The 20,739-nt window shown below is 47.7% G+C and overlaps 1 protein-coding gene across 1 annotated transcript in view; it reads left to right on the plus strand.

The window, feature by feature from the left end:
- Nucleotides 1-20,739, plus strand: part of LOC146871592 (metabotropic glutamate receptor 4-like) — a 2,887,050-nt gene that overhangs the window by 238,584 nt on the left and 2,627,727 nt on the right. The window contains exon 4 of the mRNA XM_085647231.1: nt 8,709-8,925. Within this exon, the coding sequence (XP_085503357.1) occupies nt 8,709-8,925 (217 nt within the window). The remainder of the gene's footprint in view (nt 1-8,708; nt 8,926-20,739) is intronic.

Below are 20,739 nucleotides of genomic sequence, written 5' to 3' on the forward strand. Positions count from 1 at the left end.
GTAGCCTTTTCCACTGGCGATACACCACCGCTAACCCAGGCCTATTCAAGTGCACATAAAATGGCAATCTTCATGTATACAATTATAAAATTACAAACTTGTGGAAAAATAGTTTGAAAAACAATATACAGGGCCTAGTGAGAATCATCATAGGGAAAACCTCTAGGGTTTATCTGAGTGGGTGGCCAACAACAAAATAACCCTTGCCTAGCACAGTAATCTGTGAGATTGCATGTAACGAAATATCTTGTAGCACAATGTGATAACAGCTCACTCCTAAAGGCTTTCTGGCTTAAAAAAATATTTCTACAATAAGGCTTACTGGCATTTTCATAACTTTTCATAATGCGTAGATCAGATCTATGGCTTTGGGCATAACTTTTTTTAACGCACCATACAGGCCCGTAGTTTGTCACAATAGCTAATTCACACCTATTGTTTTGAGTGTAGGCTTCCTTACAAGGCAGCCATCAGTCACTCAGTCATAAGATTTTAAATATATATTCAAAATTGCAGTGGGCTAATCAACATTAGAACATCCACTCTCGCACTAGATCAATAGGCAGGAGACATCATTTGTGGTAGCAGAAAGCGGGAGTCGAAGAGGGTTTTAATACTTCAAGATGTTACTTTGGAATGTTCCTGTTTAAGTCTCTCAACCTTACATCCTGCTACAGAGTTCCTCGCTTCTTACAAATATTAGAACATAATGATGAGGGACTAGCTCTTTCAAGCTCTTTTCATTAGGAAGAACAAAAATGGATAAATCAGGTTTGGTTAAATTACTAAGGGTATGATTTTTAAGTTAGGAGGGTGTATTGTCACAAACAAGACAGATATTGCATCCGCCTTATTGCAAGTGTACTATATACTAATACCTGACATGACAGGCAGCCAGTCTACCAGAGATGGGGAACACCACCTGAAGTTTGCACTCTCTTCTGAAGGAGCTGATGATTTGCCCAACTTCCTAGAAGCCTGCCTGCTTGCTCAGAGAAAGGGAGTGTCTGTGCCTGAATGAAAGAGAGAGCTCAAGAGGAGCAGCCCAGCATGTCTTTAACGCTGGATCGTTCCTTTAATGGCCGGTAGAGCCCACTAGGGCGGGCTCTAAGTCTATATTCTACCTCTCCTTGAGATGGGTTACCAAGGATTCTCACTGAACAACCCTTCTATATCCACAGTCTGTCTTGGGAGGTAATCAAAATCAAAACCCTTGCCTACTACAGTAATCTGTGTGATTCCATGTAACAAAATTCTTATCTGCAGGGTTTCATACAAAGTAATAGCAATTTCACCTTTAAATGGAATGATGCTAATAAATGCTTTTCACAATAACTGTTTCGTCCTACTGTCTTTTTTGCAACATTTCATAATAAACAGATCACGTCAATACATGGGCGTCAAATCACCAAAATGCCACGGATTGTGGAAGTGATATTACATAATCACCCTTTGACCCACTGACATCACAGGGAGTGACATCAAAAGATCTTTGACACTAGATCCTCCCAGAAAGTGATGTCACATAGCACAAATCCTGATGACACAACAATAACTAGCATTACCTCCTCTTTACGTTTTCCACTCTAATTAATTACTTAATTAGGCCGTCGCGCCTTACAGACACACCTTTTCAAAAAGTTCAAAAGCCCCTCCCCCTCATTACCTCCACTTTTAGTTAACACAAGCCCCCACCTAGTACAGTTGGCCTGGTCCCAACAGGGCAGAAGGGGGGGAGGGTTAAGTAATTGGGGTGAAAACATACTCGGAGTAATGCAATTACCGGTAAGTAATTGATTGAAGCATTTCTGAAGTTAAGAGCCTTTTAAGTACACAATTATATAGTAACGTGCTACTAAAGCAGATAAATGTCCTTTTTATAAATCACCTACTCTAAATAGGGTGCCCACATGGTAGCAGCATTACACATGACTCTTTTTTTTATTGCATAAAAATTATGTTTTGTTGGAAAGAGGAAAATATAGTGCCATAACAAACTTAAAATGCCAATAGGAACCCAAATTATTTATACCTCATGCTGTCATGATGTAATGGTTTCCCTAGTGTGGATCCCAGGGATACATTGTATTAGTCAATCAATCAATCAATCAATCAAAAATTCTTTATTTCGGCCAATTTGGCCATAAAAGAGTACAGAATAAAACACAAAAGGGAAGAAGGGGGAAAGGGAAGGCAAATAACATTTAAAATTCATTTATATACACATGGCAATATTTTCGTACAGGCAAGAATACCCTCTCATCTATCATATTTTCCACCACGCAACCCAAGTGAAGAGCAACCCATATGGCCAGTCCCCCAGAAGGTCTTCCTTTCCCTCCCCACCTTGCAGGTACATGATAAGTGGTGAATCCCACTCTTGAGTGTTCCTCCCTGGCCCATGTCTCCTGGAACAAGCATAAATCCATCTGGTCTACCAGGGCACCCCACTCTGTGCAATGTAGCTTGTTTGTTATACCCGCCACGTTCCAGGACAGTATTTTAATTGATGTCAGTGCCGTGGCTGCTTTGGTTACTGCAGCACTTCCTAGTGTCTCACCTATGCTTTGTGCCCCACAATCAGGTTGAGCTTGGTGCTGTAGCACCACACTTTCTTGAGTCACAGGCCCCTCTACCGTTTTAGGTACCCAGGTCTGGATAATTGGAAACGCACTTTGTGGACCACCCTCAAATTCCTCTACACTTTCAGTGGTCTTTTTAGGGTCCATAGTCTGGGAATTGCCCACCCTCAGTTCCCTATCTGCATGAAGTCAGTCCACCATTTTAAGGGAACTAAACCTATTGTGGGTCACAGGGTAATTTTGGGTGATTAGGTCTCTGTGTCCGCCCCTGTTCACCCTTTGACCCTGCCTTTGCATCACCAGTGACCAATCCGATGCGCAAACTGGCGTTACAGGTCGAGGGTAAAAGAAGGACAGGGGATAGGGTTTGATCCTTGAGCCTACACTGTCGTCAATCCAATTGCAAATGTGTTCTACTGTGCGGGGGTCCCTAAAGTTAACCAGAACACAATCGCCTGGGATAGTTTTTCTACTGCGTCCCACCCAAGCTATCCTACGTACCATCAGTACTTCACTTTTAACATTGTACGGTAGGGGCCTATTATGATTGAGCCACTGGGTCACTTTATTTTTTAAGGACATGAATGATTCCTGACCTGAGTTGCTAATTTCAGGAATACCTGTCAATACCACCACATACGGACTGGTTTCAGGCGGTAAATCAATTCTTTTCACAACCTGGGATGTAAAATTAGGTAGAGACTCTCCCTCCTCTGGTGCTATCGCATCTGAGGTGGATGTACTCAAATTGACTGCCGGTACTGCCGCAGCACCAACTCCTGCGACCACAGCTGTCATGTTTGCAGCTGTTATAGGAGGCCCGGCGGTAGGAGAATGAGCAAGACTCGCGACCCCAATGGACACAGAACTGGTTTGGGCTGTATCCGCTGACTGCATTTTTTCCTTTCTTTTTACCCCATTCCCAGCCATAGCCTGTTGTAGCTGGGAGAGCTGAGATTCCATGCGAGCTAGTCTCTGGACTAACGGATCAAGCGCTATCTTTAGTAAGGACCCCAGTCTCTCTAAGAGGATATCGTCCTCCCCCTTAGCCTCCCCCATGCACTGAACATGCTCCGGAGTCATGGGTCCTTTTGAAGCTGGAGGTGACAGGGATAAGTCAGTGACCGAGCCAATCAAGACGTTCAAGGTAGGACCTCCCTTGGGTTTTAAGGATGTAAGACTGCCAGTCCGGGCCTTCGCTGTTCTGGTCTTCCTGTGGCAAATCACTTTGGAGGCAACCTGCTTCCTCTTGCATTTTGCCGCTCTTTGATTCCCCCTCGTTGGATTTGCCGGTGAATTCACGTGCGAGGTATGCAAAGATGAAACCTCTGGTACCACAGTTGCCACAGTTGCCTCTGGAATTGGGGAGCCTATAGTTGGAGAGATGTGGCCATCGTCCTGAGGAGCATGTACCAGGGCTGGGACGCAGGTGGTATTGGTATGATTGTCGTGCACAGGCGTCCGAGCATTGGCAAGGTGGCCCAAGGAAGATCGTTTAGCCATTGCTAGGTCCTGAGACACTCTGCGCTCCATAAGGATAATACCCTGGTCAATCACTGAGTTTGCTCTAATGATAAAATTGTCTAAAGTGCCAGTAACCAACCCTCTACTGGCCATTGTATTGCTCCTTGTTCCCCGAGCAGACATATTAGTGATATCCCCCACAGTACTTACTGTGGCAGATGGCAGATGTAGTACAGTTCTGGAGCCACAGGCGAAAGAGGAATGGCCCAGCCCGGCTTCTCCAGCCCTGGATGGCCACAGACGGCCCGCCCTTCCCCCGCGCGCATAGTGGTGGAATAAGTAGCATCAATAGGGAAGGCGTTGCTCTATCCCGGGGGGAAGTATGTACAACAAAAAGAATTCCTGGGACTTCGAGTCCTTAATTAAATAATGCGCCTATTTTGTCTTTCGTGCAGCGTGCCCCCAGTGTTCTCCACTCAGCCTCCGTGTCAACAATCACCTCACCTCGAGCCCCCCGCTAGCCTCCTCACAAACGTAACGAGCATAAGCTCAGCACTCCACAGGACACAGGACGCCTTGACGGAGTCTGGAGTTTCTGCCAGCCACACAACTCGTTCCAGTGTTGCGAGCCGTATCATCCGAGGCAGAGTTGGGGAGTTGTAGTTGTGGTCCCCCTGTGGCTAGGTGCTGGGCAAGGCTGAGCAAACTAGCGGTGGCTGTTCTCCTCACAGCGGTAGGTGAGTAAGTGTGACCCCAATATTTCAATAGCCTGGCCCCCCTTGGTCCTACTTATAGCTCTTGTGGTTGCATGGGTTGCTATGCGCTAAAGGAGCAAGAAGCACAAGGAGCGAAGGATTCTGGTGTCAGCAGTCCCGTAGCAAACCTGCAGCAGACCCGAGCAAGAAGGTAACCAACAGGAAGAACCCAGGAATTAAGCAGCAAAAGGCCTCACTGCCTGCCCCACCTAAGATGCCGGGCCCGCTCTTGACTCGTGTCCTTCCTCTGCCGTTAGCTCTGTGAGTCAAGGTGGCAGTATAAGTCAGTGTAAGTCAGTGTGGCAAGACAGAGTGGCAAGACAGCAGCATCAGCCGTGGGATAGTCACAGAAGCAGCGGAGGCAGTAACTCACAAGGTACACCCCCTTACACCGCAAAATAATCGTTGTCTCGCTACTCCTCAGGGTCTAAAAGTTAGCAGGGAGTCAGCAAGAAATAGCTTGTCGCGGCCCACTTACTGCTTTCTCCAGCTTACTTGAGGCTTGAGACTGCAAGCGGGCGAACAGTGGTAGTCGGCAACCGCGGCAAAGGCAACTGCGGCAAAGGCTCCACGAGCTCCACAAGCTCCTCGAGTTTCAGCTCCCAACTTGACCGGGTTCTACTGCCAGTTGCCGGTTGCCAGTTGCCGGTAATATCACTGCAACACCACTGTGATACTGCGGGAGCCGGAGCCCCCACTGCCGGACAAACGCAGAGACACTTAGAGCCGGCGGTATGTCAGCAGAGAACAGGGCCGTAGCCGGATCACAGCGTCCTCGCGTCCTCTGCTCTGTTCCGCAGTTGCTGCGGTGGAAACGAAAACCAGGAATGGAGTGACGCCGCTAACATTAGTAAAATACAGAAAGATGCAAAATAAAAAATGTAAAAAACAAAAATGGTTTTGTGTCCACCTGTATTTCTTCATGTAGATCATATATTGAATGTGAACTATGTTACTGGCATAATTTATTTTTTTATCATTGTTAATATATTTGATTATCTTCACTTGTAAGGCAATGTCTATCACTCACTTGTTGAGATTTTTATTGAAAGACATCATTTATCATGTGGTCACAATAATGAAGGTTGGCAACACCTTGTTTAAAAAGTTGTTTTTTTCTCATTTTTTTAAATTTTATTTTTATTCAGGAGACAATACATTGCACTGCTGCATGTATGTGTTTTGCAGACTTAGGGGCCAATTAGGATGGCGGGCGGACTTTTGTCTGCCCGCCACCCTAGCAGTGCTGGGACTGCCCGCCAGTGGTGCGGCGGTCCCGCACCTGCAATTAGGATGCCACCGCCACCGTGGCATCCTCTATTCCCAGCATTGTGGCGGGCGGTGCTCAAAGCACCGCCCGCCACAAGGCTGGGAATGCACTGCGTGCATTGTCATGCACAAGGTAACAGGCACCGCGCGGTGCCTGCCACCTTGTCTATGACAAAGTTGGGGGGTACCATAGGTACCCCCATGTGCACCCCCTATACCCTGGGGGCCCGCAACAGGCTTCCGACAGCAAAATCCGCATGCCGCTGCTTCCCGCACCCATGCTAATATGCATGGCGGTGTCTAGCAGACACCGCTACCATATCTAGCCCCTTTTCCGCCTGGTCGACTGGCGGAAAACCGGCAGACGGTCCTTCCGTCTGCCGGGATCCCCCCCGCCATACTAATATGGCAGGGGGAAATGGGTGGCGGACGGAGGGAAATGTAGGGCGGATCCGCCCTATATCGTAATCAGCCCCTTAGTGTTTAATGCTTCACTTCTCAGCTACAGCAGCAGAAATTAAACAGTGCACAACATTGCTCTGTTTACCCACTGTTCTCAGCTTACATTGGCTTTACCACCACTGGCTACTCTATGCAACATCATAGAACAATGCATGGTGTGGCAGAGACAACTATACATCATCTTCATTGATTGTGAGACAGCCTTTGACAGTATCCACTGAGAGCCTATCCACTGAGAGCCTAAAGCCTATGGCATACCACAGCAGATAGTTCTCTGCATCAAGAGCTTCCATGCTAATTTTTTTTAATGATAATTTGCCCTTCAAGGTTCGAGATAGTGAGGATAGTTTTGAAGTCAAAGATGGTGTAAGACAGGAATGTATGATGTCAGCATTGCTCTTCATCCTAGTCATCGACTGGAAGCACAACTGAAGACCAAGCCAGAGGTTTCAGATGGACCTTATTATCTACACTGGAGGACTTTGACTATGCAGATGACCTAGTCTAGCTCTCTCTCTCACACACCAGGAACAGATGTCTCACCTAAAAATCTATGAATAGGAAATGGGCCTGAAGATCAACACAAAGAAATTAGAAATCATGCCACTCAACATCCCAAACCCCTCACCACTCAAATTGAATGGAGAGAACTTGGCCATGGCTGAAGAGTTTGTATACCTAGGCGTACTATCAGAAATGATGGAGGGGCAGGTAGTGACATCGAGAGCAGACTGAACAAGGCCAGGAATGTCTTCAGGATGCTGAACAATGTGTGGACGTCATCTCAGTACAGCACCAACTCCAAACTGATGCTTTACCAGAGCTGTGTTCTATTCACACTCTTGTATGGGTCAGAGTGCTCACAGATGATGAAAAGCGACATCACCAAAATGTAAGCCTCTACGCTAGTAATCTGGAAAGAATCATGCACATTTTTGGGCCGAGAACCATCTCCAACCAGGAAGTGCTCACCAGATGCAGACAAGAGAGCATGGACACCAGTATTATGTGAAAAAGATGGAGATGGATAAGACACACCATCTGAAGAGAACTAGACTTCATCACAAGAACAGCTTCCCATGGGATCCCAGAAGGCAAACAAAAGAGAAGCGGGACAAAGAACACCTGGAGGCAAACTTTGGAAACAGAAATGAAGACCCTGAATCAGCTGGGGCACCCTACAGAAACTTGCTTAAGACAGCCAGAAGTGGGGGTCCTTTGTTGCTGCCCTACATGCCAGTGTACACAATAGGCAGAAAGTAAATATGTCAGTTACCACCACTGAGGCCAGGGGTTACAAAGGTAGTGCCAGAGACTGCAAGGAGAAAACTAGGGATTGCAGCTGTTACCCCTTGCAAACACCAAATGATGTCCATGAGCCTATAGGTAGTTTTGGCTTGCCACCAACCCAGTAGTGCTTTATCGAGTATAACATTAGCCAGAAGCCAAAAAGGGCAGTGCTGCGCTCTTTTCAGTGTAAGTATGCAACTTCCACCCACCCAACCAAATCCTGAAATCCTATAATCAGGGAACCAGCACGTGGTTGGAGCCTAGGCTTCCTAAATACGCTGAAAACTCTATTTCTGTTGATAATATAATGTCTGGCGAAAGTGACACAGTCAAACTAGACCTCAAAAGGATGGGTGGTTTCACCTAATGAGCACATAATAAGTAATAACCTCTGTAAAATCATTTTTAAAAAAAGGTTTAAATGAAAAGAATACAATACTGCGACGTAATCCACTTTTGGTGTTTACATTCGGCCTTGAAGTTGCACGGTGGGGGTTTCCTTGTCTCCCCCCTAAATCCATACAATATAGAGGCACAAAAGGTTTGGAACAGGTGAACTGTGAGTTAACCAGAAACGTTTTCATGTTTAGCACATGAGCATATATCTCCAGTTTTCAATTCCACTGCCATTCTTTGTGTTTGGTGTTCTGGTGGCCGGCAATTTCAGTGTGAGGAAGCTAGACCCCCAATCTGTGCCCAGCTCAGTGCCACCTGGAAGCAGAAGTGTGTGTTGCTCAGTATCAATAATAAAGCTTATATAAATGTTCACAGAAAATGGGCGGGACAGAGTGTTGAAACATTGTTCACGATACTTGTTGCTGTTTCTCTGAGTGGATATTTTGCTTTGTATGCCAGGGACAATAACCTACTTCTATTCTGCCCACAGATTCCTCAGATCAGCTATGCCTCGACCGCCCCTGACCTGAGTGACAACAGTCGCTACGACTTCTTCTCGCGCGTGGTGCCCTCGGACACCTACCAGGCACAAACGATGGTGGACATTGTAAAGGCGCTGAAATGGAATTATGTATCCACGCTAGCCTCCGAGGGCAGCTACGGGGAGAGCGGAGTGGAGGCCTTCATCCAAAAGTCCCGTGAGGATGGTGAGTCAGTTCTGTTTGGGAGTAGCAAGTGCGGCGGGGAGAAGGTGTGATCCTAGGTAATCCAGTCAGTGTGTAGATTCAGGGCGAATGAGAACTGAGACTTGTCCGCCTAGTCTGCAGCATAATAGAAAAAATGATGCACCAGCGGTTCATGGATGGGGAAAAAGGGAATACACAGTGGAAATATTAAAGCAATTGAGGTTCAGCGATTGGTAGAAGGTAAAGCATTGCACATATCCTAGCGGTAGGAAGGCAGGTGATGAGTCAAAGTCTTCAGTAGGTTGAAGCACATACTGGGAAACTGGTCAGTCAATGCGCTGCACAGGTACCTATAACCTCTGACCAGATCTTGCTATTATCACTGTTTGAAGGTTATTGTGTCTCTGAAACTTGCTCTCTGCTGAGGTGATAAGCCACTCTTCGTTACTTAAGCGCTCTATTACTATGATTTCATTACTTGGCTGCATCTGTACGTAACCCATCTGGTGCAGTACCAAGAGAATTAGCCACATCACATTGCAAGACACTGTTCGAACACTGTACAGCACTGTGACCTGACAAGTCATATCTCTCAGTGGTTACCTTTAGTCCAAGCAGGGGCGACTCCGCCACAATGGCGGAGTAGCGCCGCCCCACTGCCTCAGCCAGCAGCTGAAAAATAAAACAATATTGTTTAATTTTTTGGCTGATGGCGGAGCCAGCGTGTGTGGTGATGGGTTGGGTGGGCCAGACAATGAGAGGGGGCGGAGTGATGTGCACTAATAACTGTGCATGTCTGTTTGGCCGACTGTCTTCGGCCAGCTAAACAGACATGCCCAGTTAGGTTTCTCCAACCTGGCTGTATTGTACAGCCAGGTTGGAGAAACAGCACAGCCTCCCTTAACTGAGCAGAGGGTCAATGCAGCCCGCCCCGGCCAATCCCTGGGCTGCTCTCATGCAGGAATCAGAGAAGCTCAGAGACGGCAGAAGCAGCAGGAGGTAAGTTTTTTATTTATTTTTTCTTCCCCCTCCGTGCTCCCCCGTGCATCCCCCGGTATGCTTCCTCCCCCCACCCCAGGTCCACTCCCTCCACAGTGCAGTCCGTGCAGGTAACAGCAGTGGGGCTGGGTTAGGGAGGATTTCAAGGGACGACGCAGAGCGAAAATTAATTGTTTAATTTTCCCTCTGCATCTTCCCTCGAAATCCCCCCTTACGCGGCCCCACCGCAGTTACCTGCACGGACCGCGGCTGTCCCTCCACCCACCCACCACTGTCCATATGTATCGCCGCCACTGAGTTCAAGCTCCAATCTGCAACATGTTTTCATTACGTTCAAGTGCACTTGATTTTTGCATTCCATCTCCTTCCAGAGCCAGGGACATCCCTGATGGTTGCACCCAGATTTCTTTATGGAGGAGGTGTAGGGTATCTTTTATCATTATGAGGACACCCTTATGTAGAAGTTACGATTTCCGAATTCCCAGTGGTGAGTCACTATATCTGCATGAAACAAGTCATATGCAAGATACAGCCCATGGGCTGACGGCCACCCCTTCACCTAGGTCTTCCAGAATTGAAGACGGTCGCAAAGGCATGTAGTTATGGCAGCAAACATGGTCTATTTGCCTCAAAATTCACACATACTTGAGGAGGAGGTGGGTGTTGGGCTCCCCAAAATAAAACTCTTGGAGGTTTTTGTGACTGCAAAATTCTACCATGCTTCTTTTACTGTTGAAGAAAATCTGTCTTCTGTGATTTATGGAGTAATGGTCAGTAGGCACTGTTCTGGGGAACTTTGCAGTCTTGGTCTTACCCTGCAAAAGAATCAAATTTGTGCTGCCACTGCCAACCAAGTGGCTATGGTGCTGCGAGATAGATGAATTACTCACCTCAGAAAATAATATTTTGTTCATTCCTAGCCAACAGGTGCGTTGGAATGTGTGGGAAACATTCAGAGCAGAAATATATGTATGATTAAAAATCATAAACCTTGCAAATATAGCTTAGATAAAATATGAACATGCAGGGGATCTGTGCACACCCCACAGTTGTGTAAGTTCTGACTCACACAGTGTGAATACAATTGACCACATGCCACCCAGCTTTTTCCATCTGCTGGGGCCCCAGTAGATAGATTCTTTGATTGCTCCACCTCCGGGTCTAGTCAATCAAATAATAAGTCAATTTGTATAAAGCAACTTTTCATCCGTGAAGGTATCCAGGTGCTTGCAGGGTCCAGTGGTTCAGCTGAAGAGCCAGGTCTTTAATGACTTTAGGAACTCTGAAATAAATAGAGAGGTCCAGAGATGTTGGGGTAGTTCATTCCATGTCTTCGCTGCTTGGTAGGAGAAGGGGTGTCCTCAGCTCCTGCTTCGTCAGATGCAAGGGGGTCGGTTAGTGAGAGGGATGCAGAGTGGAAGTGTCTGGTGAAAATTCAGGTGGAGGTTTATGTAGGCAGGTCCGCAGTTGTGTAGGGCCTTGCATGCATGGGTCAGTAGTTTGAACTGGCATCTCTTCTGTACTGGGAGACAGTGGAGTTTTCTGAGGTAGGGGGTGAGGTGGTTTCATCGTGGGAGGTCAAAGACGAGTCTGGCCGTGGCATTTCGTATGCTTCTGTAAATTTTGGAGGAGGTGGACTGTGATCCATGTGTAGAGAGCATTGAAGTGGTCAAATTGGCTGGAGATGAGGGTCTGAGCAATTGATTGTCTTGAGCTCTGGGCTAACCAATCGAAGATCTTGTGAATCAAGCATAGGAGCAAAAAAACGATGCACTGGGGTGAATGTACGACATTGTTCTGCATTCTGTGCATCAATTGTTCTTTTTGCATTTGTCAACCCGAGTGAGACGGGTATGCCCAGACGTGGGTCCCGTGCTCTCCATGCCACTGGAATCAAGCTATTCTGGCTGAAGAGGGGTGAAACCCCGAAACCGGTCCTAGGATGCTTGTTTGCAGTCCAGGGAGGACCTGGCTTGGCAGTTCGGGCTGGACTATTCTCATTGGGCGCAGGGTCAAGACTGATTTGCATATGGCTGGGTCCAAACTGGAATGGCATGGTGAGCAAAAAAACGATGGATTTAGGCCCAGATCTCTGCACTGGGGTGAATGTACGACATTGTTCTGCATTCTGTCCATCAATTGTTCTTCTTGCATTTGTCACCCCGAGTGGGACGGGTATGCCCAGACGTGGGTCCCGTGCTCTCCATGCCACTGGAATCAAGCTATCCTGGCTGAAGAGGGGAGAAACCCCAAAACCGGTTCTAGGATGCTTGTTTCCAGTCCAGGGAGGACCTGGCCTGGCAGTTCGGGCTGGACTATTCCCATTGGGTGCAGGGTCAAGACTGATTTGCATATGGCTGGGTCCAAACTGGAATGGCATGGTGAGCAAAAAAACTATGGATTTAGGCCCAGATCTCTGCACTGGGGTGAATGCACAACATTGTTCTGCATTCTGTCCATCATTTGTTCTTTTTGCATGTAGCATAGAATGAAGCACCAGGATTAGGACACCGAGTTCACCTGGGACGTCATGGTTAATATGTTGTCCAAGATGATGCCTAGATTTGTAGCGAGGTTGGTTGAGGTTGGTGTTGGTCTGAGTTCCGTGGGCCACCAGGATGCTTCTCAAGGGGATTTTTTGTTGCTGAAGGTCAGTAACTTTGTCTTGCCTATATTAAGCTTCAGGCAGTTGTCCTCTCATGCAATTGGCCATGGTGGTCCTGCAGCTGTGGAAGTTAGTTTTAGTGTTGGTGGTGTCTTCGGAGAGGATGAGTTGTGTATCGTCAGAAAAGGATATGATGTTGAGTCCGCGGGTTCTGATGATGTTGGCCAGGGGTGTCATATACGTGTTGAAGAGGGTAGGACTGAGTGAGGATTCTTGAGGTACTCCACAGAGGATTTATTTGAGTTCAGAGGTAATTTGTTGGAGATAGACTTTTTGTGTTCTTCTGAAGACGAAGGAGGCCAGCCATCTGAGAGCGGCACCCTAGATGATGATGCTGTCCAGTCTAGCGATGAGCACGTGGTGGGAGACAGTGGTGAATGCCGCCTAGAGGTCTAGGAGGATCAGTGCCACTGTTTCACCTTGGTCAAGGAGAGCTCAGAAGGCGTTGGTGGCCACAATAAAGCCTCTTTCAGTGCTGTGGTTGCTGCGGAATCCAGATTGAGAGGTATCAAGTAGATGGTTCTGTACCAGATTGTGGTACGTTGTATGTTGATGGCTTTTTCTAATACTTTGGCTAGAAACTGGAGCAGGGAGAGGGGTCAGTGGTTGTTGAGTTCAATGGGGTTGACTGATGATTTTTTTAGCAGGACGTTGACCTCTGCATGCTTAGAATCCTCTGGGTAGGTGGCTATGGCTATCAAGGTGTTGAATGGGGTGGTGAGTTTGGGGCTGATCCTGGCTCCACTTAGGTTGAGGATGTGGTGTGGACACTGGTTGGTGGAGGCCACTGCATTCCTGATGGATGTGATATCCTGGGGGGTGAGCTGCTTCCATTCTGTCAGCCGGCTGTCTGTGGTGGTAGGGGGGCAGTTGTGTTGGTTGAGGAAGTGTATGATAGCCAGGTCGCTGTGTGAAGGAGGACATCAGGTACGAGGGTGGTTATAAGGTCCCAGAGCTTGGTGGCATGTTTGCACAGTGAAGACGTGTAGGCTGGTGTTTTTTGTTCTGTTATGGTCTGTGGTGTGGTCTGGATGCTTCCAGGTGGGTGACTGGTGTGCGTGCTGTAGCAGATGAAATGACAGTGGGTGCAAGTAAATGGTCCTACTGAGGAGCAAGAGTCAGTTCGACAGCAGCGTTCATTGTGCTACCCGGGGTCGAAAACGCAGTGGTGTAGTTGCAGGGGTGAAAGGACAGGGTTTGTGGCACTGGGCGAGGTCGAGGCATATACAGGCGAAGGCAGGCTTGCCTTTGGTGCGCCTATGGCGCGCTCGCAGCACACCCATGCTGCGGCCACCATTAAATAGGTAATGGGAGGTGGGAGGGGTGCAGGTGGTTGACGGAGCTACCAAAGGAGGGAAAAAGAGGTGAGAAGATACGCAGGAGAGCATGGAAGGAGCAGGGGTAGATGAAGGGGGAAAACAGGTGAATGGCAGTGGGAGCTACAAAAAGGGGCTGAGGGGCAAAAAGGGAGCAATGAAGTCAAAGCACAAAGAGGTGAAACAAGGATGCGAGTGAGAGAAACAGAGAAAAGTGAAGGAGACGAAATAGAGATGAGGAGGAGAGAGGAGTTTGCGGGCAGGAGCAATGGTTGCTGGTGCAGTGGAGAGCTGGATCTGAAAGGGCCTAGACTGGTCTGAGGACCAGTCCAGGTAGGTGGGGAGCCTGTGGACCCTGGTAGTGGTTTCCTTAAAGATATATAAGATATTGTAAGCTCTGAGCTAACAAGAGCTAAACTTTCTAGTCTGCCCGAGTTTACAAGACACTGCAGTTCTTCAGTCAAAGCCCTTGCCTATGCCCACACATCCTCCTATCAAATTTTTGGATTAATTTCTGGAAGTGTGTCACAATTTTGCACTTTTAGCTGTTAATCCCTCCTTCCCGTTGCCTGGAGCCAGTTTCATGCCTCCCGCATGACCTACATTTTTTGTTCACTCACCTATGAATATTGGTCCTCGATGAAGCTTGGTGGGACTCACGTTCAGAAAGCGTTGTTGCTAACGAGGGCTCAGTGAGCTCCTGGGTGGGTAGGCATAGTTTTGAATTGGCACTCGGTGAGCACATGGGTGGTGCGTGTTTTTGAAAGGCACTCGGGGAGCATGTGAGTCAGTAGGACTATTGTTTAATAGAGCACTGACAGTACATTTACAGATAGACTTAGTGAGTACATGGCTGGGCAGGCATGCTTGTGAACAGCACTTAGTGAGCCCATGGCAGGTACAAGTGAACGACCTGTGCTCAGTCTGTGGACCTGCAAGTTGGCATGGTTATGAACACCGGTCAGTAAGTGCAAGGACAGGTAGGTTGGTATTTGAATTAGTAATCGTTGAGTGCCTGAGTGGCTAGGCTTGTATTTGAAAGGCACTCGGTGAGTGAACAGGCCTGTTTCTGAATTAAGCTCTTGGAGCACATTTGCAGGTAGACTCAGTGAGTGCATGGGTGTAGAGGCATATTTATGAACAGCAGTCAGTGCGTGCAAGGGTTGAGCCACTTTGAAAGTGCATGGGTGGGTAGGTGCATTTTAGAATGGAGTTGAGCAAGTGTTTCTGTGGGTAGGTCTGATTTTGTTTGTTGCTCACTGAGTGCACGGTGGGTAGGCCTGTTTTTGAATATGACTCATTGAGTGCATGGGTGTGTGAGTAGGCCAGCTTTTGAATATGGCTCATTGAGTGCATGGCTGGGTGGGTAGGCTGGCTTTTGAATATGGATCATTGAGTGCATGGGTGGGTGGGTAGGCCTTGCTTATGAATATGACTCATTGAGTGCATGGGTGGGTGAGTAGGCCAGCTTTTGAATATGGCTCATTGAGTGCATAGTTGGGTGGGTAGGCTGGCTTTTGAATATGGATCACTGAGTGCATGGATGGGTGGGTAGGCTGGCTTATGAATATGGCTCATTTAGTGCATGGGTGGACAGGCCTGTTTTTGAATATGGTTCATTGAGTACATGGGTGGGTAGGCCTGCTTTTGAATATGGCTCATTGAGCACATGGGTGGGTAGGCCTATTTTTGAATATGGCTCATTGAGTGCCCGGGGGGGGGGGTAGGCCTCCTTTTGAATATGGCTCATTGAGTGCATGGGTAGGCCTGTTTTTTAATGTGGCTCATTGAGTGCATGGGTGGGTGGGTAGTAGGCTGGCTTTTCTAATATGGCTCATTGAGTGCATGGGTGGGTGGGTAGTCCGGCTTTTGAATATGGATCATTGAGTTCATGGGTGGGTGGGTTGGCCTGTTTGAATATGGCTCATTGAATGCATGGGTGGGTAGGCTTATTTTTTAATAGGGCTCATTGAGCGTATGGGTGGGAAGGCCTGTTTTTGAATATGGTTCATTGAGTGCATGGGTGGGTGGGTAGACCTGTTTTTGAATATGGCTCATTGACCGCATGGGTGGGTGCATAGGCCTGTTTTGAACAGAGCTCCAAGAGCACATTTGAAAGCAGCCATAACAAATGCACTTTTAGGTAGACTGTTTATAAGCACAGCTCTGTTATTGTATGTGCAGAAAAGACTGCTTTTGAATGGTGTCCATAGAGCACTTTTACAGCGTGCATGGGGACAGGTCGGCCTATTTTAATGGGCTTCTACGCATGTGTTGTACCGTTCAGTGGGGGCATGAGATAATTCGCCTGTTTTGAATGAAGAGAACATGCATATGTGGTAGACCTGCGTTTGATTACCAATTGTATGTATTCTAGACCTGTTCTTGGGCGGATGTTGCCAAGTGCAGCTTCAAACCCCCTTAGTAAGAGAGGCCTGTTGCTGGACAGCGCTACTGCTGAGCGCAGCTCCCAGCGCACCGAGGCTGAGTAGCCTGTTGCTAGGCGCAGCTCCTAGTCTCCCTTAGTGAAGAGGCCTGCTGCCGAGTAGTTTCCTCACAAATAGCACCCTATTCCACGGGCGACCCCCCCACCCCCTCTGCGTACCTTTTACATCTCCACTGAAGCCTGCCGCCCCTCCATCCATCCACCCGCCTGCCCCGCCATATTTCTGCATGCCACCGCGCGCCAGCGGAGAGGAGAGTAACGCCGTGGAGCGATCTGTGGCACGCGGAAGCACCTGCGTGACGAGCGCATACGTCAGTGGTCCGCCTGGCTGCATGCACCACCCACTAATGAGGGCGGGGTTCTGGAAATGACGCCTGCACAAACTCGTATTGTAGTCCGGTCAAAACCCAATTTCGTAGTGAACTAAATTTGAATTAAACTCTTGTCAGGGTTATGGGGTCATTTAGAAGGGATTACGATTAGGATTCCAGTTAGAGCTATTAGTAGGAATGAAGTTGGATTGAATGCTGGAATTGGTGTTTGGCCTAGGGTTCAGGCTTTGTTTAGGGCTTTGTCATATACAAAAAAATAAAGTTTCCAAAGCACCTGTGACATTCACTGTTCCACGCAGCCCCGTATTTAAATTACACAGAGCATTACATGGAGGGCAATGTGATTATGCTCACTAGCGTAGAGCTTCACGCGCAGGGCAAGTACTTCTTGGTTGTCCAGTGTGTCAAAGTGCACAGCCTCCGGCATCAATTCATAAGCTTGGCGCTGTTGTTTGTAGTAATAGTGTGCATAAAGATTGCATGTGCGCAGCCTGGGGGCCATGAGTCGTGACATGCCCGTAGAGGCACGGGATCAACCATCCTAGCACAGCCCGCCTGGTAATTTGGAAAGGGCACAGCATGACCAACCTCCTTTGGTCCATCCCTAAATGTTTCCCCAGTCACTGCTCGGTCTGGCCTTGAGGGTGACCTGTGTACAGCCCTCTTCCTCCTCTGAGACACTTACAGCTGAATAGATGGGAATCACTGTCAGCAGATCGGGGACAAAAATGTCTTGTGTACAGAATATGGTGCCAAAAATACAGCGGATCAAAATATCGAAATGGTAAGTACGAATAGGTTACTCTTCTTGGCTCCACATGTACGTCCCTTGAAGATATAGAGATGGGCATGGTACATATATGTGGAGTTATATATAGTAAAACTTTGCATACCCATAGAAACTCACCGTCACGATATTCTTGTCCTGGATATTCTTGACGGGGTCTTTTGTCCACACGATACTTTGGACTCAATATTTTGTCCATATACCTTATGCTATATATGCCTTTTTAATGTCTCAAAGCTGCAAACTCAATAAAACTTCTGAACGTTAATGTCATCTGGATTTACAACATCAACACTACCTGAGATCTTAACATAAAACGCAGTGTCTGCTCCTCCTGTTAGCGTAAAAATCTACTTTAAATGCTAACGATACTAATAAAACATCAATAATAAATAACTGTAGCGCTAATAATATTAATATTGTCACAGATTGATGTAAAGCATAGTGCAAGTTCTTGCAGCTGGAACCGTTTCAAGAAAGGTTTACAAAGCAGGATTCATTGCAGCTGTTTTTAACTGGTGGGGTGCATGGAGATGTCAGCAGCAGGCGTGCTGACGTCAGCAGAGGCGACTTGGCTAATGTATTGCCGTCAATGCTGTTTCCTGACTTGCAGCGTGAGCTACAAGACAAGGCCTTGCCCATGGATGTGTAGCCTGCCTGGCACAAAGAACATATGAGAAACTCACCCTGAGATACTGTGAGGGGATGGAGAGAGACCGAGTGACAGAGAGCTCCACTAAATGGGCACAGAATTAAAAAGGATTTAGTGAAGTTTACAAAGTGTTTAGCCTCTTGGCGGTTGCAAAGATCACCAGAGCTCAGAGGCACGTTCAGGGGATGCTAAAGATGTAAAAATCAGTCTCTGGAATGGAAGAAAGGCCCTTAGTCTTCCAGAAATGTACCACACAAGCTGAAGGGATGTCGAAAGTTGATGCTTGAGAGGGAAACACATTTTTTGAAGGCCTCTTATTAGCTTTCCTAGAGGGCAAAGGTAAGCTTATCTATTTATCATTGGACAGGTCCACTGTATTTCCGAAGGGGGCAGTGCAGGTTTGAGCAACCCCTGAGCAACTCCATTAGTTTCTCCTTAAAGAGAGCAAGCTGTACACTTCTGATGTGAGTGATTGAGGTGTCAACCAGATTTCCCTTGAAAAGGGTGATCGAATAAACAATCCACTTGCTGCAGACGGTGCCAGCAGAGGCAAGCAGATTCCCTTTGAAAAGAGATGCATGCAAAAGTGACATTCTGGTGATTCTGCTACTTTACAGGTTTTAGACAATCAGATGTATTTATTTTGATTTTGCTATGTAAAACGGTTATTGAATGCATAATTACAGCTATTTCAACAGTCGTGTGTTCTGTATTTCGTTCCTACTTAAAGAGATCTGTTCTTTTAGGCTAGGTGTCTGCTCTCACAATGCCTAAAATAAAATGAACAAAACAACATTTTCCTAGGAGTCTTAGAGGTCACGGAAGGGCCGATTGGTGTCTCTTTCTGGGAGAACCGACCCGACAAACCACTGATCTCAAGGGAGTTGCAATAATAAATTGCTATTCAATTTTAGCGAGGTGGTGAGAGTGAAAGGGTTAATGAAAGACGCCATCAATTTTCTTTTCAGTGGGGGGTTAATAGAAACGTCAATGAAGGTCTCACGGGATATATTTTAGGGCGGAAGGACGCAGCTGCAGGGCACTCGTAATGTAAACTGCAGGCAGGACATCCCCGCAGGATTTAAGATGAAAATATGGTAATGAAGATACATGTTTATCCCCCGTTAGCAAAGCGCATCTATGATGGCAAAAGGCATTTGCAGACTGTGTACATGATTTAAAATAGTTAATGAGGACCGCCCTAATGAACTCGAGTGGATGCTCTCAGCCAATCAATGTGCTGAGATTACTGAATTGGGCGTAGACTGTTTGTGGCAAGTGCCTCTGTAACTGCATTTTTTTTAAATAAAGGTAATATAGGGGCTAATCTTTTTCCCCATATTGAGAGTTGTTTGTCTTGCATCCTACAATTCCATCATCGCATAAGTCACTATCTCATTGTTGGTAATGTCCTATTACTTACCGGTAATCTTCATTACTCCTGGTCCCGTGGTCCTCGTCCCATTCCTAACAAAGTGGAAATTACTATCTCCGCGCGGAAAAAAAGAACAGGAGCATGCTGGGATACCTAACCCACTCCCTCCCGCTGGGAGTACATAAACGGTACCAACCCAGCATGCTGCCTGAAAATACCAAGCCAACAACCGGAAGGCCGGCCGCCAGGGAGGGAGGGAGGGAAGTAAGGAATGGGACGAGGACCATGGGACCAGGAGTAATGAAGATTACCGGTAAGTAATAGGACATTACCCCCAGGTCCCTCCGGTCCTCGTCCCATTCCTAACAAAGTGGAGAATACCAAAGCAGAGAACCCGGCCTTCCGGAACCCCACCAAAGCCAGGGGCACCAGACCGAGAAAAAAACGGCACCCAACTGAAGCAGAAGGGAGCCCACAAGAAAACGCAGGCAGGAGCACACAACCAGCTATGCCCCCAACCAAGCCGACAGAGCCGAGACCCCAAAACAAGCAGGGGACGATCAAGAAAGGACTGCAAACGAGCACCCCCCAGGCAAGCCTGAAGGAGGCCCCGCACCCAGAGGCAAGCCCCAAGGGAACCCCCAGAGGGGCAGAAAGAAAAACCACCCCCCCGAACCACCAGGTAAAGGGAGCCCCGGAGAAGTCGAAGCGCCCCAACGGAGCAACCCAGCCAGGAAGGGCAAACAACCAGGGAGAAAAACCCCCAAGGGAGAAGCCCGCAGCCCCAGGCACCACCAAGCAGCCGCCCCAACAGGGACAAAACAGGACAATCTGAAAGAAACACGTTAGTTAGATTCCTCACCTTAGAATATCCCCAGGCGTCAGACTGGATCCGGAAGATTTTTCGTCAGCAATACCCCTTGCGCGTCGCTAGGCGTCGTCTGCGGCTCCGCGTCCGTCGTCGGCGTCGTGCGCCGGGATGACGTCGTCGGAGTACTTAGACGCCGCCCTCGCGCGCTGACGTCAGTTCTTCTTTTTTCCGCGCCAGTAAGCGCAGATCCGGGAGAGCTACCCCTTTTAGTCTTTTTTGACTAACTCTTTTTGATCATTTTTGATCCCTGTCTGTCGACATCTGGTGCCGGTAGGATGCCTGGGTTCAAGGCTTGTGAAGACTGTCATCGACTGATGTCGGTGACCGATCACCACCGCCGGTGCCTCTATTGCTTAGGCCTCGACCACGACGCGGAGTCGTGCAACGACTGC

This window comes from Triturus cristatus, chromosome 1_1, assembly GCF_964204655.1.
Source record: "Triturus cristatus chromosome 1_1, aTriCri1.1, whole genome shotgun sequence".
Classification (NCBI taxonomy): Eukaryota; Metazoa; Chordata; class Amphibia; order Caudata; family Salamandridae; genus Triturus; species Triturus cristatus.